The sequence below is a fragment of the Mastomys coucha genome, unplaced genomic scaffold, assembly GCF_008632895.1.
Source record: "Mastomys coucha isolate ucsf_1 unplaced genomic scaffold, UCSF_Mcou_1 pScaffold22, whole genome shotgun sequence".
NCBI classification, from domain to species: Eukaryota; Metazoa; Chordata; class Mammalia; order Rodentia; family Muridae; genus Mastomys; species Mastomys coucha.
In genome coordinates, this window is record NW_022196905.1 from 79,600 (window position 1) to 100,497 (window position 20,898).

Here is a 20,898-nt window from a genome sequence, read left to right on the forward strand (position 1 = left end):
CATGCTGAAATACCCCATAGGCTTTAGAGGTAATTACACTCTTTAGAGGGTGATCTTTGGGTTAAAATCTTTTTAAAAAAATGAAGGGTTTAGAGGTTGAGATTTTATTCTCAACCTCTGGATCATAACCCCTTTGAGGGTCAGAAATCAGACATACACATTATGATACATAAACGTAGCAAAATTACAATTATGAAGTAGCAACAAAATAATTTTATGTTTGAGGATCATCACAACATGAGGGACTATAATAAAGGGTCACAGCGTTAGGTAGTTTGAGAAGCACTGGACTAGGCAGCGATTAACAGCACTTGCTGCTCTTAACTTGCTGCTCTTCCAGGGAACCAAATTTGGTTCCTGGTTATAACTTTAGCACCAGAGAATTTGGTACCTCCTTTGACATTCATGAGCAATTTCACTCAAATTTACATTACTCCATACCTGAAACACTTGCATATACATAACTTAAAAAAAGGAATAAAAAGAAAAAGAATAAATTAGATTCACTTGTTTCAGATTAGTAATCATACAATAGTATATGGCGAAGCATTTCCTGATTGATGAGGGTGTGGAGACTGATCTTTCCTCGAGGAGCATCTCTTCAGCAAACATAGGATATACATTACTTTGGAGATATACATTTCTATGGGAAAAATAAACAGATTATTGAAGTCATGATGTCTCTGTAGTATTAGAGCATGACACTTTCTATAACAAAAGTTTCAAGTATTGAAAATTTCTGCCGACTTCAAAGTATTTGATGTTCCACATAACCCTTAAACTTGTAAAGTCATCACTGCAATTATCCAAAGCATTTCCTGGAGTAACCTATACTGTTATGCACTAAAAAAAAATTAAAAGCAAACCATCTTGAAATTATCCCTTGACTACCTTCTATGCAAAGCGAGTGGTCATAAATAGCACAATTTGTGGTTCATAATAAGCTTCCTCCCAGAAAAAAAAAATAGTTTGTGTTTGTGCCAGATGCTTTGCCTGCATTAAGTGACATAAAATTCCCCTGAAGTGTGTTCAGCAGACAGGGCACAACGCCAAGCAACGGCAGAGAATTAAGTTGAACCCTGCTCACATGCAAAATCCATCAAGACACCATAAGCACATCTCCATTTAAAAATCAAAATGAGATATTAATTCAACATGCATTTAGTTGGCAAGTGTTTAGAAATGGCTAGTGGATTCTAGGGACAGAATAAAGAGCATTCTGAGGCCTACTTTCTGTGGTGGGATTCAGGCTATGGCTGGGATATTTAACCCTCTGTGATAACATGACAGCAGGTGATATCTCAGTAGGCAATAAATGGACTCCAGGTAAGAGAAAACTAGTCATAAGAGGTTGAAAAAAATTTCTTCTTGTAGCAGTTTTCTTTAGAGAATGAAAGAAAGGGCTGTTGCTCATTTATCTCCAGTGAGAGTGATTTTTCTTGCTGGAGACAGGGATTGTAACCAGGGTACAGCATACAGTGGAAGACTTCTTAGAGTACATTCATGTCATCCCAGAGCACAAACGCCTATGACCCTGGGACATAATTAGATTCACCATCTCTCATTTGTCTCCAGACTTTAGAAATGGAGGTGACATTCACACTATGAGCAAAGTGTTGGGAAGGCATCCTGTGTACTGACTCAATAGTTAGACCAGGTGATTTCCCTGATTTTCACCATTCTTCACAAATTCGGAACATTTACAACTCTATCTTTAGAATTAACACTCACTAGAGACATCTTAATACAGGCCAAAGCAGACTGAGAGAATTTAGGCAGGTTATTTCTCTTCAAATCAGAATTGATCTTGAGTACCATTTTCCAAACCCAACATTATTCCCTGTTGCTAGTCAAATCTCTGGCATTACTCCTTAAAGATACAGCAGCGTGCGTAAGCGTCACACGCTCAGATGCTATGGTTTCCTCCAAAGCAAGAGACAGAAAGAGTCTACATTCAACGCCTCTCACTCAAATAAGTACTCTACTATACAAGTTAGAAAGATAAAATTATTAATTGCTTCATTCTTACCAATTGCGACAATATTTATAAAATAAATGAATCCATCTATACGGATTTTTCCAACTGTGCAGCAAAGCCAACAAAGTACTTACTTTGGATATAAAAGTTTCTCATGCATCTGGGAAAATAAGGCATAATCCTACCTCTTCTGTAGATTTATTTAGACTCCCCCACACACATAGTGGTAGTATGTGAAAATTACTTTTCTGATATTACCTTCCCTTTTTGTTCCCATGGTTACTATTCATTTCTGTATCAGAGAGTACAAAAGCATAAAAGCCCCTATTACACGAACTCAAAAAATACACTTAAGTGTACCACTGTGTTATCATTTCTATGTTGGTACAGACCACCAGTAAAAATTCCTTACTAGTAGAGTCTGCTACATGAATTCTTAACTATACAAATCATAAGATTCAATTAATTAATGTTGTGTATGGGAGATGCCATTAAGAGCTAAAATTTTCAACATAATAGATTTTCTCTGTTGCATGTGAGAATTGATAGAGGTAAGGAAAACCTAGAAAACCACAAAATATTTTACCTTTAAATTTCTTCTTCAAATATTATATTAAATAAAGAAGCAGAGAAAATTCAGCCCTGACTTTTTAGTGTGGTTTTTGTGTCTTTGCTATCTAACAACTCCCCTCAATAAGAGAAAGAAGTAGATAAATAAAGAACTTAGACATGCCCTACTCCAAGACACCTCCCTGAAAGCAAAATGGAATCAGATAGAAAAATTCCAAAAGTTCTGACACTGGACATTGTTTTTGCCTAATATTCAACATCAACACCCTCCTCCTCCTCATTATCATCACCACCCATACAGTTATTATTTATTACTGCAACATAACATATCATGTTTCTTTAACTGCCACAACTTGGACCATAAACTTACTCTATACAGTCAGGACATAAACTTCATAGTCTCCTGCCCTAGCCACCGAAGCAGCTGAGATTACAAGTCATGTTCCCTGGGACCCTATCAGGAAATGTGCTTCTGATGATGGTTCATGGGGATTCACACTTTTATCCCCATTGGTCTGACCTCACATCTAATGTTTCAAGTTCTTGGACTCTTATCAAAAGTGCTGAAAACCAGACTCACAGATTTACAGAAGAAGCAGGACAAACTTTATTTGAAGCAAAGTGATGGTCTGGTGATGTTGTCTGCTTTGGTGGTGACCATGTGAGTGAGGATCTCCAAGGGCTTGGTATACTGTTCAGTCTTACTTTTATGGGGTCCAAGAGAAAGAGGAGTCACTAAGGAGCATGACTTCAGTAATTCTCTATTTTGATTGTCTGATTGTCATACATATATTGCTCCTACCATGTAAGTATCGACCCATAAAGCATATGATTTTAATCATATACTTACCCAATTTTATATAGACATAAGAAATTTATAAGAGATTCTCTGTAATAATTTAATAGTGGACATAGTTGTATCTCACTGAACATGCCACCAAAGAAAGTTTAGGCAGGATGAGGTTGGTAGGGAAAGTGCTGGAGAAGGGCTTGTGCACATTATCCATGTAATTTAAGAAGCTAAGTTACTAAGTGTGTTATCACAATATGTCAATGGCTCTAACACCAAAACAAATGGGAAGTCTCAGGGTATTAAGCTGTCATGTGCTTGCAAACCCCATACACTGCATGTATTTATGGAGGCAACTGTTAAACTTTAAATGGTTTTATACTAATGATTAAAAACTCACACCTTAATGTTACAAGTCTTTGATAATGCACTAATTTGTATCTATGAAATGAGCTCATCTCAGATAGACTGGAAGTGAAAACTACACATAAACTTATGTGTAATATGTAGTAATATAATAATATAATAAAGCTCTAGGCTATCACCAGCTACAATTTTGATATCTTCCCAAATTGTGGAAATGGATAGGATTTTGGTGGTGATGAGCTATGGGATGATAAAGAGATTAGATGCAGGAAAAACAAGCAAACAAGCAAACAAACAAGCATTGTTTCATTTCTCAGGTAGTTTATGAGCCTACACCTCCTGAATAGATCATAGGTCAAAACCTTCCTGGAGGATATGGGCATTGCTAACTTTCAGTCTCCTTTCTTTGATAAGAGCAAGGGAGGATAAAAATAATAAAAGAGCTGTGTGACTCTTGTGCTGAACTGTAAGAAATGCTTTAGTCAAATACCAAAAACTAAAAGCAAGCTTGTCCATTTACTGTGAGTCAAAGGAGGGGAAAAAATCCAAAGCCTCATGGTTGGGGTATTGGTCTCTGAGCCCCAACAGGTACTTTTACCAGATAAATTCCTGCAGAAAATTCTTAAGATGAGTATGTCAAATATGTTAGCATTCATCAGAATTAACCAAAAATGCTTATATTACATTCAAATCCTGGTAGTTGTAAGCAGGACCTCATGTTGGCATCCTTTTTGCTTCTGGATCCCAATGTTCAAGATGTACATATTTTTATTCTTGTGTGTGTGTGTGTGTGTGTGTGTGTGTGTGTGTGTGTGTGTGTGTATGTGTGTGTGTGTGTGTCCTTGTCCAAATGTGCACACTGTTTATATGAACTCCATAAGGCAGAAGAGGATCTCAGATCCCATGGAACTACAGTTACAGGCAGATGAGCACCCTGGTGTGGATATTGGGAAGCAAACCTGTGTCCTCTGCAAGAGCAGCAAGTGCTCTTAACTGCTCAGGCACTTCTCCATACCTAACTGCTGAGTTAATTCAGATGCACACAGAGAGATGTGTAGACCAGAGGAGTTCAGCACTGAAAAACAGTAGGCAGCCTCAAGCTTGGAGGCTATTGCAGAAAAAAGTCTTACAGCTGGGAGAAGATAGAAGTACCACTATGGTGATTCACATTTATGTTCCTTTAACACAGCTTTCCTTAGGGAAGTTTTCTGTTCAGATTTTGGTCAGATTCCCCTTTGGAGTAACTCTTAAAGGGGAATACAATAATGTATCTTTGCTCTTTGCCAAAAAGCCTCCACTGGATAATAATCCTCTGGACAGTTTAAAGTCTCACATGCTCACCCAGGGCCAGAAGTGAACTCAAATCCCATTCCTTGGCGCAGTTACCAGGTCTGCTGTTTTAGTTCCTTATTTCATAAAGTACTGATTAGAAGAGTAGGGTCAGCCTCATAACCATGAAGTTTACTCACATCCACCTGCTTGTGCAGTAGCCTTCTCTCCTCATCGGTTCTGATTCCAGAAGCCTAGTGTAGACACCAAAAATGTGCACTCTACCAATCTCCTTACCAGTGCTCAGGAGGATACATGCTCATGACATCACAAACCACCCAAGACCATGTGAGCCCCTGAATATTGACTGTTGAAGGTAACCAGGTACATATGATTACATTTAAAATTCCTAATTTTTGAGAAGCACATAAAGTCAAATTTTTAAAGTATAAATTTATAAAAATCAGGTTGTAGAAGTAGAAAATGATATGCCATTAATTAAACATCCCAGGATGCTAGGGATTCAGATGGATATATCTTATTTACATGAATAAACGGTTGGTGTATGTTTTAACAGACAATTCCCCTCTTGTTAGCCACTTAAATGTTAATTGTACCCACTTTGGAACCTCTGGTTTGCACAGGCTAAAAGGCACCCTGAAGTATGAATGATAATATCTACAGATGAAGAAGCCTGCAATAGCACTGAGAGGCAGGGTTTAGAATGGCACCATCCTCTTATGCAGGACACGCCTCTGGGATGGTATCTCTTAAACTCCATGATGCCAAATGCTAGCTCAAGATTCACATCCATGCAGTGATTTCTATGACCCAATCACTGCACCACTCACTCCTTTTAAAGTCAGCTGTTACAGTATAGTTCTGCTATATTGGCATCTGTGTGCATGATTTTGCTTTAGTTATGAACTACAGAATTTGAAATCATCCCAATTTAAGCATACTTCCTCATTTAATGTTAACACCATTTAAAACAGGACATTTGCTTATCTCTTCAGGATGCTCAGATTTCTGGGAATGACTTAATTCAGCAACTAACTGATGACTATCCAAACTAGCTTCATAGGGGTCAGAAGATGCTCTTGTAAAGCAAGTCTTTGTCAAGTGGTGCTTTTGAAAATTCCCTGGAAGCACTACAGCTCTGGATTCAGCCTTGTCTATATACAGCAACACAGATAGAGAGATACCCTTAATCATCTTTGCAGTCAGTCACATGGCCTAAGCATGAAGCAAACTGGCTAGATTTCTGCCTTCAGAAAAGCTGTCACGACAATGAGTCAAGGCAGACAAAGGAATTAGCATGGTAAGTGTAGATTAGAACCTTTATACCAGAGTGCGCAAGCAATTGTTTCCGAACTCAATGAAAAGTCAGAGTTGAATAAAATTCAAAATATCGAAAATGGTTATTTGGTCTGTATTCATTTTCAAATCTGAGCTCCCATCTCCACTGACAGTGTACACATGTTGACTCTCAACCACAATCAATTATCACCATCTGCTGGTCTCCACCATTGTAGTCCATTTATCCCAAATACACTTTACACCTTTCTACCACTACCAGTTGGCTCTTATTTTTCTACTTTAAATACCGAACTGGAAAAACCTAGGTAATGTGTAACCAAGGTGATTGACGTGGTCCTTCAAGGGTACCACATGGTGAGCATGAGTGTGAGTGTGCATTTTAATTGTTTTATTTTCAATCTCCACATATTAGATATGTCAACCAAGAACCTCCCAACCCCTGTGCACCGTTTCCCTTGCATCTTCGGTCCTTCCTGAGCCACTGGAGAGCATCAGGCTTTCTGCTCCTGCACCGAAGACTTTGCTTTCTTTGGGGAATGTGCTTGTTCTGCTGCAGAGATTCTTTTGGAGTAAAGATTTTAATTGCAGAAGTAAATTCATTCACCCAGAGTATGGTGTGTTGTAGAAAATCTCCTATAACCCACTAAAATGTACATTTTTCTAGAATCTTTTAACATGTATATTTTGAAGCTGGGCACCATAGATGCAACATACCAGTAATTCAATATTGAAAACACTGAAGCAAGAGCAACCCAAGTATGAGGCCAAGGCCAGCCTGGCCTACAGAGTAAGTTTGTCTTAAAGGTATAAGCATAGGCATATTTTGAAGACATATGTGAAGATAATAGCACTGTTGATTAAAAATTCAAATTTTAAATACATATTTTAAAAACATTCCTGTCAATCACCATTGGAGGGTACTATGTTTTAATGAATATTATACAGTAGTGACCCGAAGAATATGCCCACATCCCACTTGAATTTAATTGATGACAGTCTGTGTTTCACTTTCAGTTTATCATGGCAAATTAAAATGTAGAATTGGGAAAGATAAACAAAACAGAATATTGTGTGAGAGTGGCTTCTTCCTTTAGGTTCAGGGCGATGCAATGAGTTACTGATGTCCCAGTTAACTGCTGCATTTCTGAACTTCCTGTTGGGTTCATGCTATGTTCTCTGATGTTCTGTTGTTGTTGGAAATGTGTACTAGTGCATGAGAGTGCTTTCTGTTCAAACTGTTCCTAATATATAAGTTTCTTATCCAGTGTTCTTTCAAATAAAGATACCTACCTAGTCCTTTGGGAACATCTCATTAGAATGATGCAAAGGAAGGTGTGGAGTATTTGTTTGTTTTTTAAATATGTTATAATTCATGGCCCTGCCTGCTCTAACTGATATAATGAAATCATTGCCATTTTATTAGTAAAATAAAATATTTAGCTTGAATATTAATGGAAAGCAATGGATAACCCAATGGAAATGTAGTCTTTCATTGAGATTTTGGTTCTGAAATGTGACCTTTGTCTGTCCATTTTCCATTCCAGCACTAGCTGTAAAGTCAAGTGATTTTGCAGCTTTTCTCATTGAATGTTAATAAATATTTCATAACCAATGATTTTCTATTTCAATTAATATCTCTCAAGAAACTTCTCAAAAACAGTGTTAAGAAAATATGCCAGGAGAAATTATACAGATCTGTAAATCCCAGTACTGAAGAAGCAGAAAGGAATGTCTCAAGTTTTAGACTAGTCTGAGCTGTGAGGTGGTGTCTCAACAACATCCCCTGCTTCTGTAATAAACAGAAGCCTCAGGAAATACAAATTGCCCTTAAAACAGAATTACAGAAGCCACCATGAAAGAACCGCATCTACCTCCTTAGGTATTTAACATTCAGAACTTTCTGGGTCTAATTATGTTGGAGAGAAATATCACATTGGACTCTCTGAAGAAGGTCTGGTAGGAAGCAAAAGGAAAGGAAGGAACAGGAAATCCCCCTGCTTCTCCATATCCATTTGGACTTCTGCCCTGCCTTTTCATTTGCATTTTCAAGGTTAACCTGCTGAGTGCACATATCCTAGGTTATATGAGTTCTTCATGTAGACAGTGCATGCTAATCAGTTATGTGGCAGGAAGAGAAGCCATATTTTATGAAGAGAGGAGAATCACTCTTTGCTAGAGCCTTTGTTAATTGTTCTCTAGAGCCCAGTATCTCTAGTGGCAGAACAAAAGCAATGCCAGTATAAATTCTTACCCCTGCACCTACCACACACTCTAAAAGGAAAATGTTTTGTTTTGTTTTTGTTTTTGTTTTTTCTTGTGTTTTTGAGACAGGGTTTCTCTATAGCTCTGGCTGTTCTGGAACTCACTCTGTAGACCAGGCTGGCCTCAAACTTAGAAATCTGCCTGCCTCTGCCTCCCAAGTGCTGGGATTAAAGGCGTGTGCCACCAGTGCCCAGCCAGGAAAATGTTGATGTGTTACTATTGAGCCCATTAAGGGAAGCAAGTGGATATTTCTTCTTTCTGACTCTTAGACTTTGATTCCCATTGCTTTCTAAGCATCATTTCACAGAAAGCCCTGGTCAGCATTGACTTGAATGGTACCTGTTAATGAAAGAGAGTCTGTATTTACAGTAATACAGAGAATGCCAGTTTAGAAATGAGCCTGATTGCATGGTTCATTTTGTTCTCCTTTGTAGAGCCAGGCTGCGGCCCACTACAAAGGCACGAAACATGCCAAGAAGCTCAAAGCACTGGAAGCTATGAAAAATAAGCAGAAATCTGTCACTGCCAAGGACAGCGCAAAGACTACCTTCACCTCCATCACTACCAATCCCATCACCACCAGCTCTGACAAAACAGGTTAAGCAATGATCTTTGTTGTTGTCCTTGTTATTGTTTGGAGGGTCCCTCTTTTGTCTAACCCCATATCTTTTTAAATATGTGCCCACTCCATCAACTCATGCTGGAATCCATCTGTGTAATGGTAACGGTTCCATCTCATTTTCCACAGCCTTTAAGACAATCACTAGCTATGTAACAGCTTTTGCATTCTGAAGTAGACTTGTGGTTGTTTAGAGAGACCCAGTTGTTATAAATTCCCTGAAAACCATATTCCCCACCTTTTGAGAAGTTAATATTTTGTATATATCTTCAAGAACTTCTGCACAATACTTACCTTATAACACTGGGAGTGATTTTTTTTCTAGCTGAGAGTGCACACCTAGTGATATAACTGAGTGAATGGAGAGAATCTGCATAAACACACTATTTCCCCTAGGCTTTATTCTTAGACATTGTTTTAAGTGTGGCTATGTGTTTGGGCTCCTGATGCCTGTGTAACCTTCCTTCTATATGGGCAGGTAAGTATTAATGATGCCAATTATTCTTTTTAATGGTCTTCACAGTAAAATAAAAGCCTCTGATCGGCCCTGGGTTAATACTTGCAAATGACTAGCTTATTTACAGCTAAGAAGCTAGTGTTGTTTCTCTAAACTGGTATCTAAAATATGAGACCATTGTTCCTTGTAATTATTCTAACAGGTAGTTCTGCATGATGTGGAAACAGAGTTGTAATATATCACTTTGTAGAATATAGAATTTAGAACAAGGAGGCTAGTGAGATCATTGTCTTCCAGAGTATCCAAGTGAAATGGGCAAAAAAAAGAAAATGTTCATAGCCTCAATTCTAGAGATGTCTTAATCAGAAATGAACTGTTTTGAGTATGAACAGATAAAAATATAAAATGCTAAACAGGAGAACAGGTTAAAGTGACTACTCATTTAATCTGTGGGACACACACTGTGCACTGGTGATCAGAGATTATGGATACTTACGTATGAACTGTTTGTTATTCTCACACCACACTAGGCTTCGGCTGATAGATATACCACACCCTTCCCTAAGAGCCCATGTACATCTCAAGTCTGAGGCTGCAAGCACTCTTTATCTCTGTGCTGTCACCTCAGTGTTGATTCTAAATACTCTTTTTAGCCACCCTCTGGTGGAACCCATTTGTTGCCACCAGCTTCTAAAGGATGAGTAGGTTGTTGCTCTTGGGGCTTATCCCATATAGTCTTTTAGTATCTAACATAAGAGTGATGTTCCAACATTTTAATATAAATGCAGACACTTGCCATTTCTCTCATCATTAAAGGTTTAGTCACTGAATGTGCTATGGTAAGAAAGCTGGAGAACATGGTTTCTGTTGTCAAATACCAATACAAGAATGGATAGACCCTAAGCTACTCTTGTCACAGAGAAGTATAGATAGTTTACTAATGCAAAAAATGTAGTAGTAGTTGAATGCTTTAAGAAAGGCTAAATGGTTCATACTAGTAGGGCACTGAAGACAGTGCAGAGAGCAATTTAAATTGTCTTGGCCAGCTCAAGAAGTTTCCAAGAGAAAGAATATTGGTAAGTAGTCTAAAGACCATTTTTGTAAAGATCTTGCAAAGACCATGGCCACTTTTTGCACATGACCAAAAACACACACATTGCTTGAGGGTAAATTGAAGAGTTTGGGATTAATGACAGTAGCAGAGGAGATTTCAAGACCTTCTACTACTTGACTCTGTTTTGTGATTATTAGTGTTTTATTTTTTTATGCAGATCTAAAATGAAAAGGAGCAAGCTGAGCAAGTAAAAATACAAAATGCAGTTTGAAGAGAAAACGAACACCAGGGGTGTAGTGGAGCTAAGTTCTATGCTCTAGGAGACACAAAGTTTAAAGAAAAGCCTACTAGGAATAAAGGGAGCGGTGACCTCGGGGCAAGATTCCTCTGATCTAATCTAACAAGTGAAGAGCAAGTAAAGAAAAGTTTAAGCAGTGAAGGAAAGCATCTACCACAGAAAGCCATTGAAAATGTATTTGAGTAAGGAGAACAACTCCTGTCTCATCAAGCAGCAGAATTTGGCAGTTTTGGCCAAATGGTTCAGAGTCAAGGATACAAGAAAGAGGCCATAGGATCTCCTCCTAAAGAAAGTCACTGAGAGCTGGGCATGCCTTTAATCCCAACCCTTGGGAGACATTTCTGAGTTTGAGGCCAGCCTAGTCTACAGAATGAGTTCCAGGAGAGCCAGGGCTACACAGAGAAACCCTGTCTCAAAAAAGAAAAACAAAAACAACAAAAAAAGTTCACTGAGTCTAGATGTTTGCAGGGTTATTCATACATGGATGCCAGAAAGGCTATTATGTAAAGGTATGAAATTGAAGCTGTACTTCATTGGAGATGTCTAGGGTTTGGAAGATTTCACAGGAGATACCAGAGTCATAGAATGTCTACCAAGAAAGTCATATACTGGGTGTGGAACCAGCCAAAGAGATATTTGTTGTAGTCAACAAAACTGAAAGGAGCTGGAAATCTGAAAGGCACTTTCACATCACTTATGAAAAGAAAACTTGAAGTTTGTCTTGATGGTGTTTGGTTTTGCTTTGCTTCAATATTTTCTTCTATGCTCCATTTCATTCCATTTGGAATAGTAATGTGTATTCTGTGCCACTGCATGTTGGAAGTATTAAATATGCCTTTTAATTTTGATTACTATGGGTTGCAGTAAAAATGATTGCCATGAGTCTTAGAAGAGACTTTGAACTTTGGATTTTTATACACTGTTGAGACTGTTATAGACTATGGAGGCTTTTGAAGTTTGACTAAATGAAGTTTCACATTATGATATGGATGCAAGCCTAATGGAGGCCAAGAAGTGTAATGTGGTAGGGAGTTTGAACTGGAATGGCCCATATAGACTCATATATTTGAATGCTTACAAAGTGGCATTATTTGAAAGGATTAGGAGGTATTTCCTTTAAGAAGTAGGTGTGATATTTTTGTAGGAAATGTCACTGAGAATGTTTTAAGGTTTCAAAGGCCCAAGCCAGGCCCAATAGATCTCTCTGCTCTTACTGTCTGGGATCCAGATGTTGACCTTTTAACTCCTCAAGCACAATGTCTGCTTACCTGCTGCCATGAATTTAATCTATTAACAATTATACAATGGACTAAGCTTCTAAAATTGTAAGCAAGTACTAATTAAATTCTCTGCACGCACGCGTGCGTACACACACACACACACACACACATACATACATACAAATAAATAAATAGGCCATGAATTTGAAAGAGAGCAAGAGCAGCTTTATGGGAAGGCTTTAAAGGGAAGGAAGGAGGAACTGATATAATTCTATTATCTTCTCAAAACAACAAAATAAAATAAAATAAAATAAAATAAAATAAAATAAAATAAGACAAACCAAAACCATTGAGATTGTGTTTGCTGCTTAAACTTCATGACCTCCATTTAGTACCTAGATCTACCACAGTAGAAGAGAACAGTTTCCATTCTCCAAATAGGCTCACACTTAAATTCAAACACGTAATAATACTAAATAAAATATAAAATGGAAAGTTGTATAACAGATATTAAAAAGGTAATAAAAATATATCTCGATTAACTTTAAGAATTGTAACTATGCTGTGGTATTCTCTGGTAGAATGATAAATTATGAGTAACTAGACTGTGCTCTGTGTTTGTTGTCTCCTGATCTTTATAGTTTGAAGATTCTCCTTCACTCTCTGTTTTAGCAGTTACATCAGCCTAGGTTATGCTGAAGTCATAACCTTCATATCCCAGTAGCTTTGGCAGTAACTCATTATATTTCTCTCAGACAACTTCTCAGCTGTGTTGTCTCTTTTCATGTGGATTTAACCCCAATCATAGGTTGTTGAAGCAACTTTTAATTGTGCCTTGCTAATTCCACATCAATGGGGAAAGAGGGTCAGGAATCCTCACCTAGTAAAGCTGGTATTTCAGTGGAAGTGACATAACACATTCTGTTTAGTTTTTACTGGAATATTCTATGGCAATGTCTGACTGCCTTGAGCCAGGATTGGCTCCTCCCTCCTGAGAGGGGAGACACTGGTGAGCAATAATCTCCCATCTCAACCTGACCTTAGCCCTCTCTGGCTCACTCCTAAACCTATCCCTGCTTTCCCATGCCTCTTGGGAACTTACTTAGAGAGGTTACCAGCACCAATATTTAGCAGATTCCAAAATAATTTTTAAAATGTTCCCATGTGAGTATGGTGGTGTCTACCTATAATCCTAGCACATAAGAGATAGACACAAAGGGATCCGGAGTTTGAACTATTGTCAGCTACTACAATAGTCATTTAAAAGACAGTGACTACAAAAGTCTTTATCTAATATAAATAATTAAATGAATAACTAAATGAATACTAACTAACTAACTAAATAGAAAAGCTCAGCATTTGGACACTGTAAGCTCTAGAATTTCACATTTTCCTTCTAGATGGTTCTGTTAAGTAACAGTGGTTCTTTGCTGATCAAGTTTTACATTTGCAAGTTTTATAAAAGGGCATCAAATAGAGCCCCTAAGGAAATATTTCTGTTTTGTTTTGTCTTGCTTTTAGAGAGCTCCTAACACTTGACATTTGCAAAGGCCCTTCAACAACTATCAATCAGAAGTTAATTAGCCTACTGAGTGTATGTTTGACTCAAGTCCTATAATTGACAAGGCCTGAAAACATTGTTTTTCTAATTTATAAAGTTCCTTTTTACAAATCTTAGTTGTGAATATGTTCATCAGACAAAGGTACTAAATTGAAATTCAAATTTGTGCTCTTCAGTTGCATGACTTAGACATGTTGTACTCAGTTGGATCTAGGCATATACAAAGCCACTCTTGAGTCACATAATTGTAGAATGCATTCATCATATTGACAAGTGTCAATCATCTTTTTCCCTGTCACTAGTTGTGAAACCAGTAGTATGTTGACCTCTGTGATTCTGCCATCAGTCTCATTGGAGTGCTACTGCATGGTGTATAAGACAGGAGAAGAGATGATGCTGGGTTGATATGCTAGAGTGTAATTTTATATTGGATTCTATAGTCATCTGTGATCTTGATCTGTGTATATACCTGTATGTGTATGTGAATGTGTGGAGCATATTCTATCCTTCTATGGACCTGATAATTTTCTTTTGAAACAAACAGATGACAGCCACAGATAAGTATGAGAAGAGATACATAAAATGCCATGTGGTTAGAGGTACATCAAACAAAAAAAAAAATGGAATTCCCAAGCCCCAGTGATACGTGGCATCTCTATATCCTCTTGTAACGGAAGAAGCGGAGGAGGGGAGGCACCTTAGGCAGTAGTAAGGTTCTTAGAGGAACGCTGACTGCTTTGTAGAAGGATCATTGATAACCTATGATAGAATTCTCTGGATATGACCCTAGCTCCTTCTCCTCTCCCATGATAGGACACAATATTACCTGGCTCATGGGTTTCCTGAGGAAGGCATCAATAATTGAGGGTCTTCCTTTAAATAATCTGATCTTCAGAAGACAAGGAACTGGCAGACAAAGCACTACCTGGTATGAACTGTTCCCCAGTTGCCCTGAGTTTGAAATCTCAGCTGATAAGTAGTATATTCCAGAGCAGTGATAACTGAAGTCCTTCAGAGCAAATGCACATGTGTGTCCATAAGTGTAGTACATATCTGTGTGTATATATAATTCTCTTCACAAGAAATTTGTAAAATGCATAAAATAAAGGATAATCTAACTACATTAAACATATCTATGAGATGTATATATCAGAATTAAACTTTTAAATTAAAATTCCCAGTGGCGATATCTTCTGCTAAAATCTATGCCTGTGATGTTCATAGAAGATTTCCCTCTCCCAGTCTTTATAACATTTATTTATGGAGATTTATTGAGCATGGAATAATCTTATATGATGAAATGTTTAAACCAGAAATAAAAGATACAGCAATGGAGTTGAACAATGATCACAGTGACAAAACATGTGCGGTCATGGTAGAATAGTGATGAATACCAAATATTGAAGTCATTTTAAGAGCATTATTTTTGTAGTCAGGGGCAATGGCTTCTGTGGAGTTATTGCTAAAAACAAAACTGAAGGACAGGTGGTTCATTTTAGACCTACATTTTATTTTATTACCTTGAGTTCCAAACTCCAGAACATGATGTGAGGCTTCATTTGTCCTTCTTTACGGCTCATTCTCCACACTTATTCATATCCCCTGCCCAACGCCATCACGTGAGGACTAGAGACCAAAGGTGTAGAATAAACTTCCCTTTATCTCCCTGAATATCAAATACTGTACATAATGAGGCATGTGCTGTCTGTGAAGATTTGCCTGGATATGAAGCAACATGCATAGATCCCTTGCGATTTCTCACTGCCTGATAACATCTTTGAGACTTCTATGCAAACACACATCTAGTATGAACTCACATGATTTATATTCTTGTTTGTATACTCCATGAAGATCTCAACTCCTTGTAGAGTGTCCACTTTCATCTTATCATACATCTTGATCTTAACATCTAGGAGTTGGCAAGCAAAAATGCCTGTTAATAGAACTGTACTATATTTGAGAAATACAAGATACTTATTTCATATGTACTATATTTACTTCAAGAAGCGTATTAGCATAAAAACAACAAAACTGAAATATATAGTGTCCATTTTGGATGTGTTTAGTCAGTCGGTTTTCTTAGGTAAACTCTGTAACGTGATTACTTTTCAATACAAATCTGAGTTATTAGGCTGGAAAGCTCAGGTTTGAATATGTGAGCACTTGGATGAACATTTCCAAAAGTTTAGAATTAGGTTGCTATTTTAATTATTATAATTGCATTCAGATTAATCATTAAATTACTGTGCTGCTTTGATTTCTAATGAGACTTAAAAAAGTTTTAAAAACCACTCTTGAGTCAGGTTGACTATCTATTGAACTCTCAGTTGTGACAGTGGAAACAGGATCAATTTGAAGACAGGGAACATACTGACTCCGCTAGGCTGAAGGTACACCACTCAGCCAGGCTACAGCAATGATCTAGTCGACTTTACTTAGTTAGAATTGCAGTTTGGGATAGTCTTGGCAATGCTTCACTTTATATGATTGCTCCAATAAATCCCCCTTAGAATGACACACTCCATGGTGAAGATCAGCATGCAATAGGGACTATCAGAATGACCCTGAGCCATGTGTATATCATGTTCTGCATTCATCAACTTTGGTTCCTCTATTCCTGATAGGAACTAAGTAAAAACAGAGGCAAAAATAAAGCCTGTGCCACCAAACCCTGATTTCCTTGTATGTAGTATTTTTTTTTGAAGTAGAAAATTGTAGAAATATAGTAGAGAAAATATTTTTTAAATCCATCACAACAGAAACAACAACTGTTGAAAGAAAAACAAAAGAAATAAACAAAATAAAAACCTTTCTGACCTTCGCTGAAGGACTAGTGATTAAATGCACACCCTTGGGAATGGCATGCAAGGATGTTCAGTAGAACTCTACCCTCAGCGCTCTTCTTGACTTCTCTATATTTTAGACCAGTCATCACATACCAAGAAAATATTATTATAAATGAATATGTATCTTGCTCCTCCAAACTTTGACCCATTAAAAATATTGTGTATGTGTGTATGTGTGTATGAACACAAACATGAGTTTTTTCTTTATACACAGTAAATAAAGATCACCTTTGAAAAATTTTCTAAGTTGCTGATATCCTAATTTTAAAGAACTGTGTTACAAAAGGCTCAGTGTCCCAAAAAGGTAACAAAATCATGGTTTGAAACGTGAAGCAGAGACTAGGCTATGGTGATCTTTCCCTAATCTACTTGTCCATCCATACTTACTTATCAACAAATATTTTGATATTGGTTGATACTCTCAATACTACAGTGATTCCAGCAAAGATCTACTTTAATAGTTCTACCTAAACAGTGTCTTTAATCTGACTAGGAAGGCAAGATGTAAACATAAAATCTAAATCAAGTTAGGAAGTAATTTGAGGAGAACAGATAGCAGAAAAACTACTCTGGAAATCCTTCTCAACTGAAATGACTAGTTAGCTAATCAGTCTGAGGCAGCAGAAGTGCAAGTTGGAGCCCTACCTGGGTTGCAGAGTGACTTGAAGTGTAACCCATGCAAGAGAGTGAGATTCTTTGTAGATTAAAAATAATCTCTAAAGAGAGCAAAATATATAGGTCAATGGTAGGATGCTGGCCCAGCCATATGAAGATCCTGATGGGGAAGGGAGAAGAGGACACAAATACTATATTTTAATCTCAGTGCAAAGAGTAAAGGCTTCTAGCTCTTACATGTAGCTTCTGACCTCAAATCACTCATAATAATGAAGGAGAAAGATGCCATTTCCAAAAAACTTTGATAAGATTATTTAAATATGCTATGCTAGAGACCAGTGAAGGTTATGGGAGTTTCTACACTTTAGCAATAGATATTCTTAAATTCAGATGAAGAATAAAGATTTTGTATCAAGAAATTTGACTGTAGTTAAAAGTCAAAAGGCAGAGCTAGGATTCAAGCTAATTTTTCACCCTTCCCAGATGGGCTGTCATATCTTACACAACAATCTCCCTTAATTCTTATTAGCAATAACTCCAATTTGAGTTAGTGGCTGGTATCATCATACATGTTAGATTACTCAGTGTTTCTCTCATTTAGCAAAATCCTCACATATAACTCTCTCTCTCTGTCTCTCTCTGTCTCTCTGTCTGTCTCTGTCTGTCTCTGTCTGTCTGTCTCTCTCTCTCTCTCTCTCTCTCTCTCTCTCTCTCTCTCTCTCACACACACACACACACACACACACACACACCACAAGCACATACATTTAAAAAAATCTTTAAAAAGAGAATCAACATCTGTCTTATTTACACTTAATAGGGAAGATTAGTTTTTTTCAAAGTTGAACCAGTAGAAATTTCATTTTTATAACGCAAAGAATAATGAAAAAAAGATGCTACATGGTATTTGACTAGCACACATTTAGAAATTATAAAGAAAATTGTTTTCATCTGTGATCATCTTATCATCAGGCTGACTTAGTTTAGATGTAGATTTTAAAGAATATTTTCCTTTACTTAAAATAGGCTTTGCTTTATTTTTTTCAAAACCTTTCCCAACATTGAAATTTTCTGCACAGCAGAAATTTATGATTTCATCAGCTGTCTTCTTATTCTAGATAAAAGGAGAACTTCTTTATGAAGAGCTGCCCTCCCTGGATTGGCTGATAAACATATTTGCTTTTGAGGATCTTACCTCACACCAAATTCAATATTAACATGTCTGTTTCAAATCTCACTTGCTGGAATGCTTTGGGCCTGCTCTGTGTGTATGTGTGTTTTGTATTACCTGTAAGGTGCATATGAAATGTAAACTTTACATCACTAGCTTAGGTTATGAAATGGAATGGTAAATATCAACTACCAAAAGTGTAAATGTCATCTGTTTGTATATTTATTGCTCTACAATTTGTTTTTCTTTTATTTATTTTTTGTTGTTGTTTTGTTTTTGTTTTTCGAGACAGGGTTTCTCTGTCTAGCCCTGGCTGTCCTGGAACTCACTCTTTAGACCAGGCTGGCCTCAAACTCAGAAATCCGCCTGCCTCTGCCTCCTAAGTGCTGGGATTAAAGGCTTGCACCACCATCGCCTGGCTACAATTTATTTTTCTCTTCAAGTGGCCACGTAGTAATCATCTCACCTTTTTCACAATGTCAGAGTTCCAGTGCTACTGCACACAAACACCCATTGGCAACACAAATAAATGAACATGTCTGTGGTTAAAAAAAAAAAAATTATTACTCCAAGAGTCAGCAATCCCAGTTTGAATCCTAGGCTTTTAGAATAGAGGTTTCCAAATGTTCAGCTAATTAATGGTTGGTGCAATCAGATAGGTATGCAAAAAAAAAAGAAAGTTTGTAGTAAAAAACACTTATTGATATCTAGCAATGCTGGTAGCTGCCTAAAGTTTAGTAGGAGTTCTAGTTTCAGCGACTTGGGACTCCACCTCTAGTACAGCAGAGAAGTAGCTGCATGGACTCACTCCCCTCAGACTGGAACCTCTGCCAGCAATGAAGCCTCAGCATCTACTAGTAGCTGTTCCATGTGTACTCCCCAGGCCTTTGAGAGCACAGTATCTCAGGACGTACAGCAAGGCCTGTGCTGAGTTCCCTCATGACCTGATCACTAATGTCCTCAATCAATTTGCAGTATTCTAGTTGTTGACACTGAGATAGAGAAGGTAGCTCCTCCTCATTTCATGATAATAAAATGTCACAGTCACATTGCAAGGAAAGCACATATGAGGCAAAAGCAGCTGCTGTGACTCTTCTTGGAAAATGAAATCTTCCATAGTGGAGTTTTCTGTTTATATTATTATGTTTTAGAACAGACCAATATTTAAAAAATAAAAGCAGAATGTGGGAGTGGGGGAGAAGAGATATGCTTAAAAGCTGAACAGACAGAAGAAGGGTCAATTCCAGAGACTGAAAGGATATCAGAAAGTGGTTTCTGGGTTCTATTGACACAGAAGGATACATTCTAATTATAGAAGGAAACTCATATAGTTCTGAAATCTATATCCTACTGAAATGCAAGGCTCGCCTGATCCACATGATGGGCAGATGAACAGATGAAAGTTGGGGAATAGAAAATGCTAGGATTAACTAGTGAAGCTGAATCCTGACAGGTGTCACAGAAGCAACAATGTCCCCAAAATGACTACATTAGCTGGCTGATTTGATATCACAGATCCCAAAATAGATGGAAATGGCCCATCTGGGAAGATAAAGAATGAGAAAAGTCTTTAAAACTCCATCCCCTAACTTTTACCACTTCTGTGCTCAATAAGGCACTCTCTGCATTACAGGCCTCGGAACAGTACTTTGGAGCACACACCTTGATGCTAGAGCCCCGAGACAGCTGTTGGGCTATTTTCATTTCTTTTCTCTCCACTTGGCCTTCACTGCCTATGAACCAAAATGTGCCTATTTTTTGCTCCACTGATTTAATAGCCCCAGGAAAGCTGACAACGTATTCATAGAAGTTTGATCTGAGTGGACTTGTCTCCAGTCACATCTGTCATTTCTGGGACTCCCTGAACCTTGTGGATTCTGGGTACTGCTTAAATTTCAGTAGCTGTTGGTGCAGAGCCTAGTGGAGTTTATCTCTGGAGTATGGGCATGTGTGTGTGTGTGTGTGCGCATTCATGTGTGTATGTGTCTGCCTCTGTGTACATGTGTTTGTGTATGTGCACACCCACATGAATGGATAGGTGTGTGCTTGTGTGTGTTTGTGTGTGTGTGCATGCATAAATGTATCAGTTCCTATCTTTCTCAACTGCAGAAACAGTTTGCCTTATCATTTGTACTATTAAACAGATTTTAACCTACTATAAGCAACGGAGTACTAAGAGGCCTTGCACAGCTTTAGTTCCTGAGCAGTCCCTACGTTATTAATAGATTTGCACTGCCGATGTCCTTATTATACACCAGGGCGTTGACAGACTCTCCCAGCAACAGTCTTTTCCTTTGGGACCACAAATCCAATTTTGACTTCTGTATTTGGGCCATGCTTTTGGACTGTTTTGGAGAGATTAAACAAATAAGAATTTTCCTTCCAGGGAGTTGGGGCTGATTGGATTTACTAATTCTCTGAAAAGCATAGCGTAAGGAAGTCGCCAAGGTAGAAGTAGAATCTGCACAAGAGGCAGCCTGAACCCTGGATGTCTCTCTTACT

General features: G+C 37.8%; 1 protein-coding gene across 1 annotated transcript in view; it reads left to right on the forward strand.

Annotated features, from left to right (window-relative positions):
* The window catches only part of LOC116068889 (zinc finger protein 385D), a 170,048-nt gene that overhangs the window by 60,529 nt on the left and 88,621 nt on the right, over positions 1-20,898 (forward strand). The window contains exon 3 of the mRNA XM_031338993.1: positions 8,990-9,152. Coding sequence (XP_031194853.1) covers positions 8,990-9,152 — 163 coding nt within the window. The remainder of the gene's footprint in view (positions 1-8,989; positions 9,153-20,898) is intronic.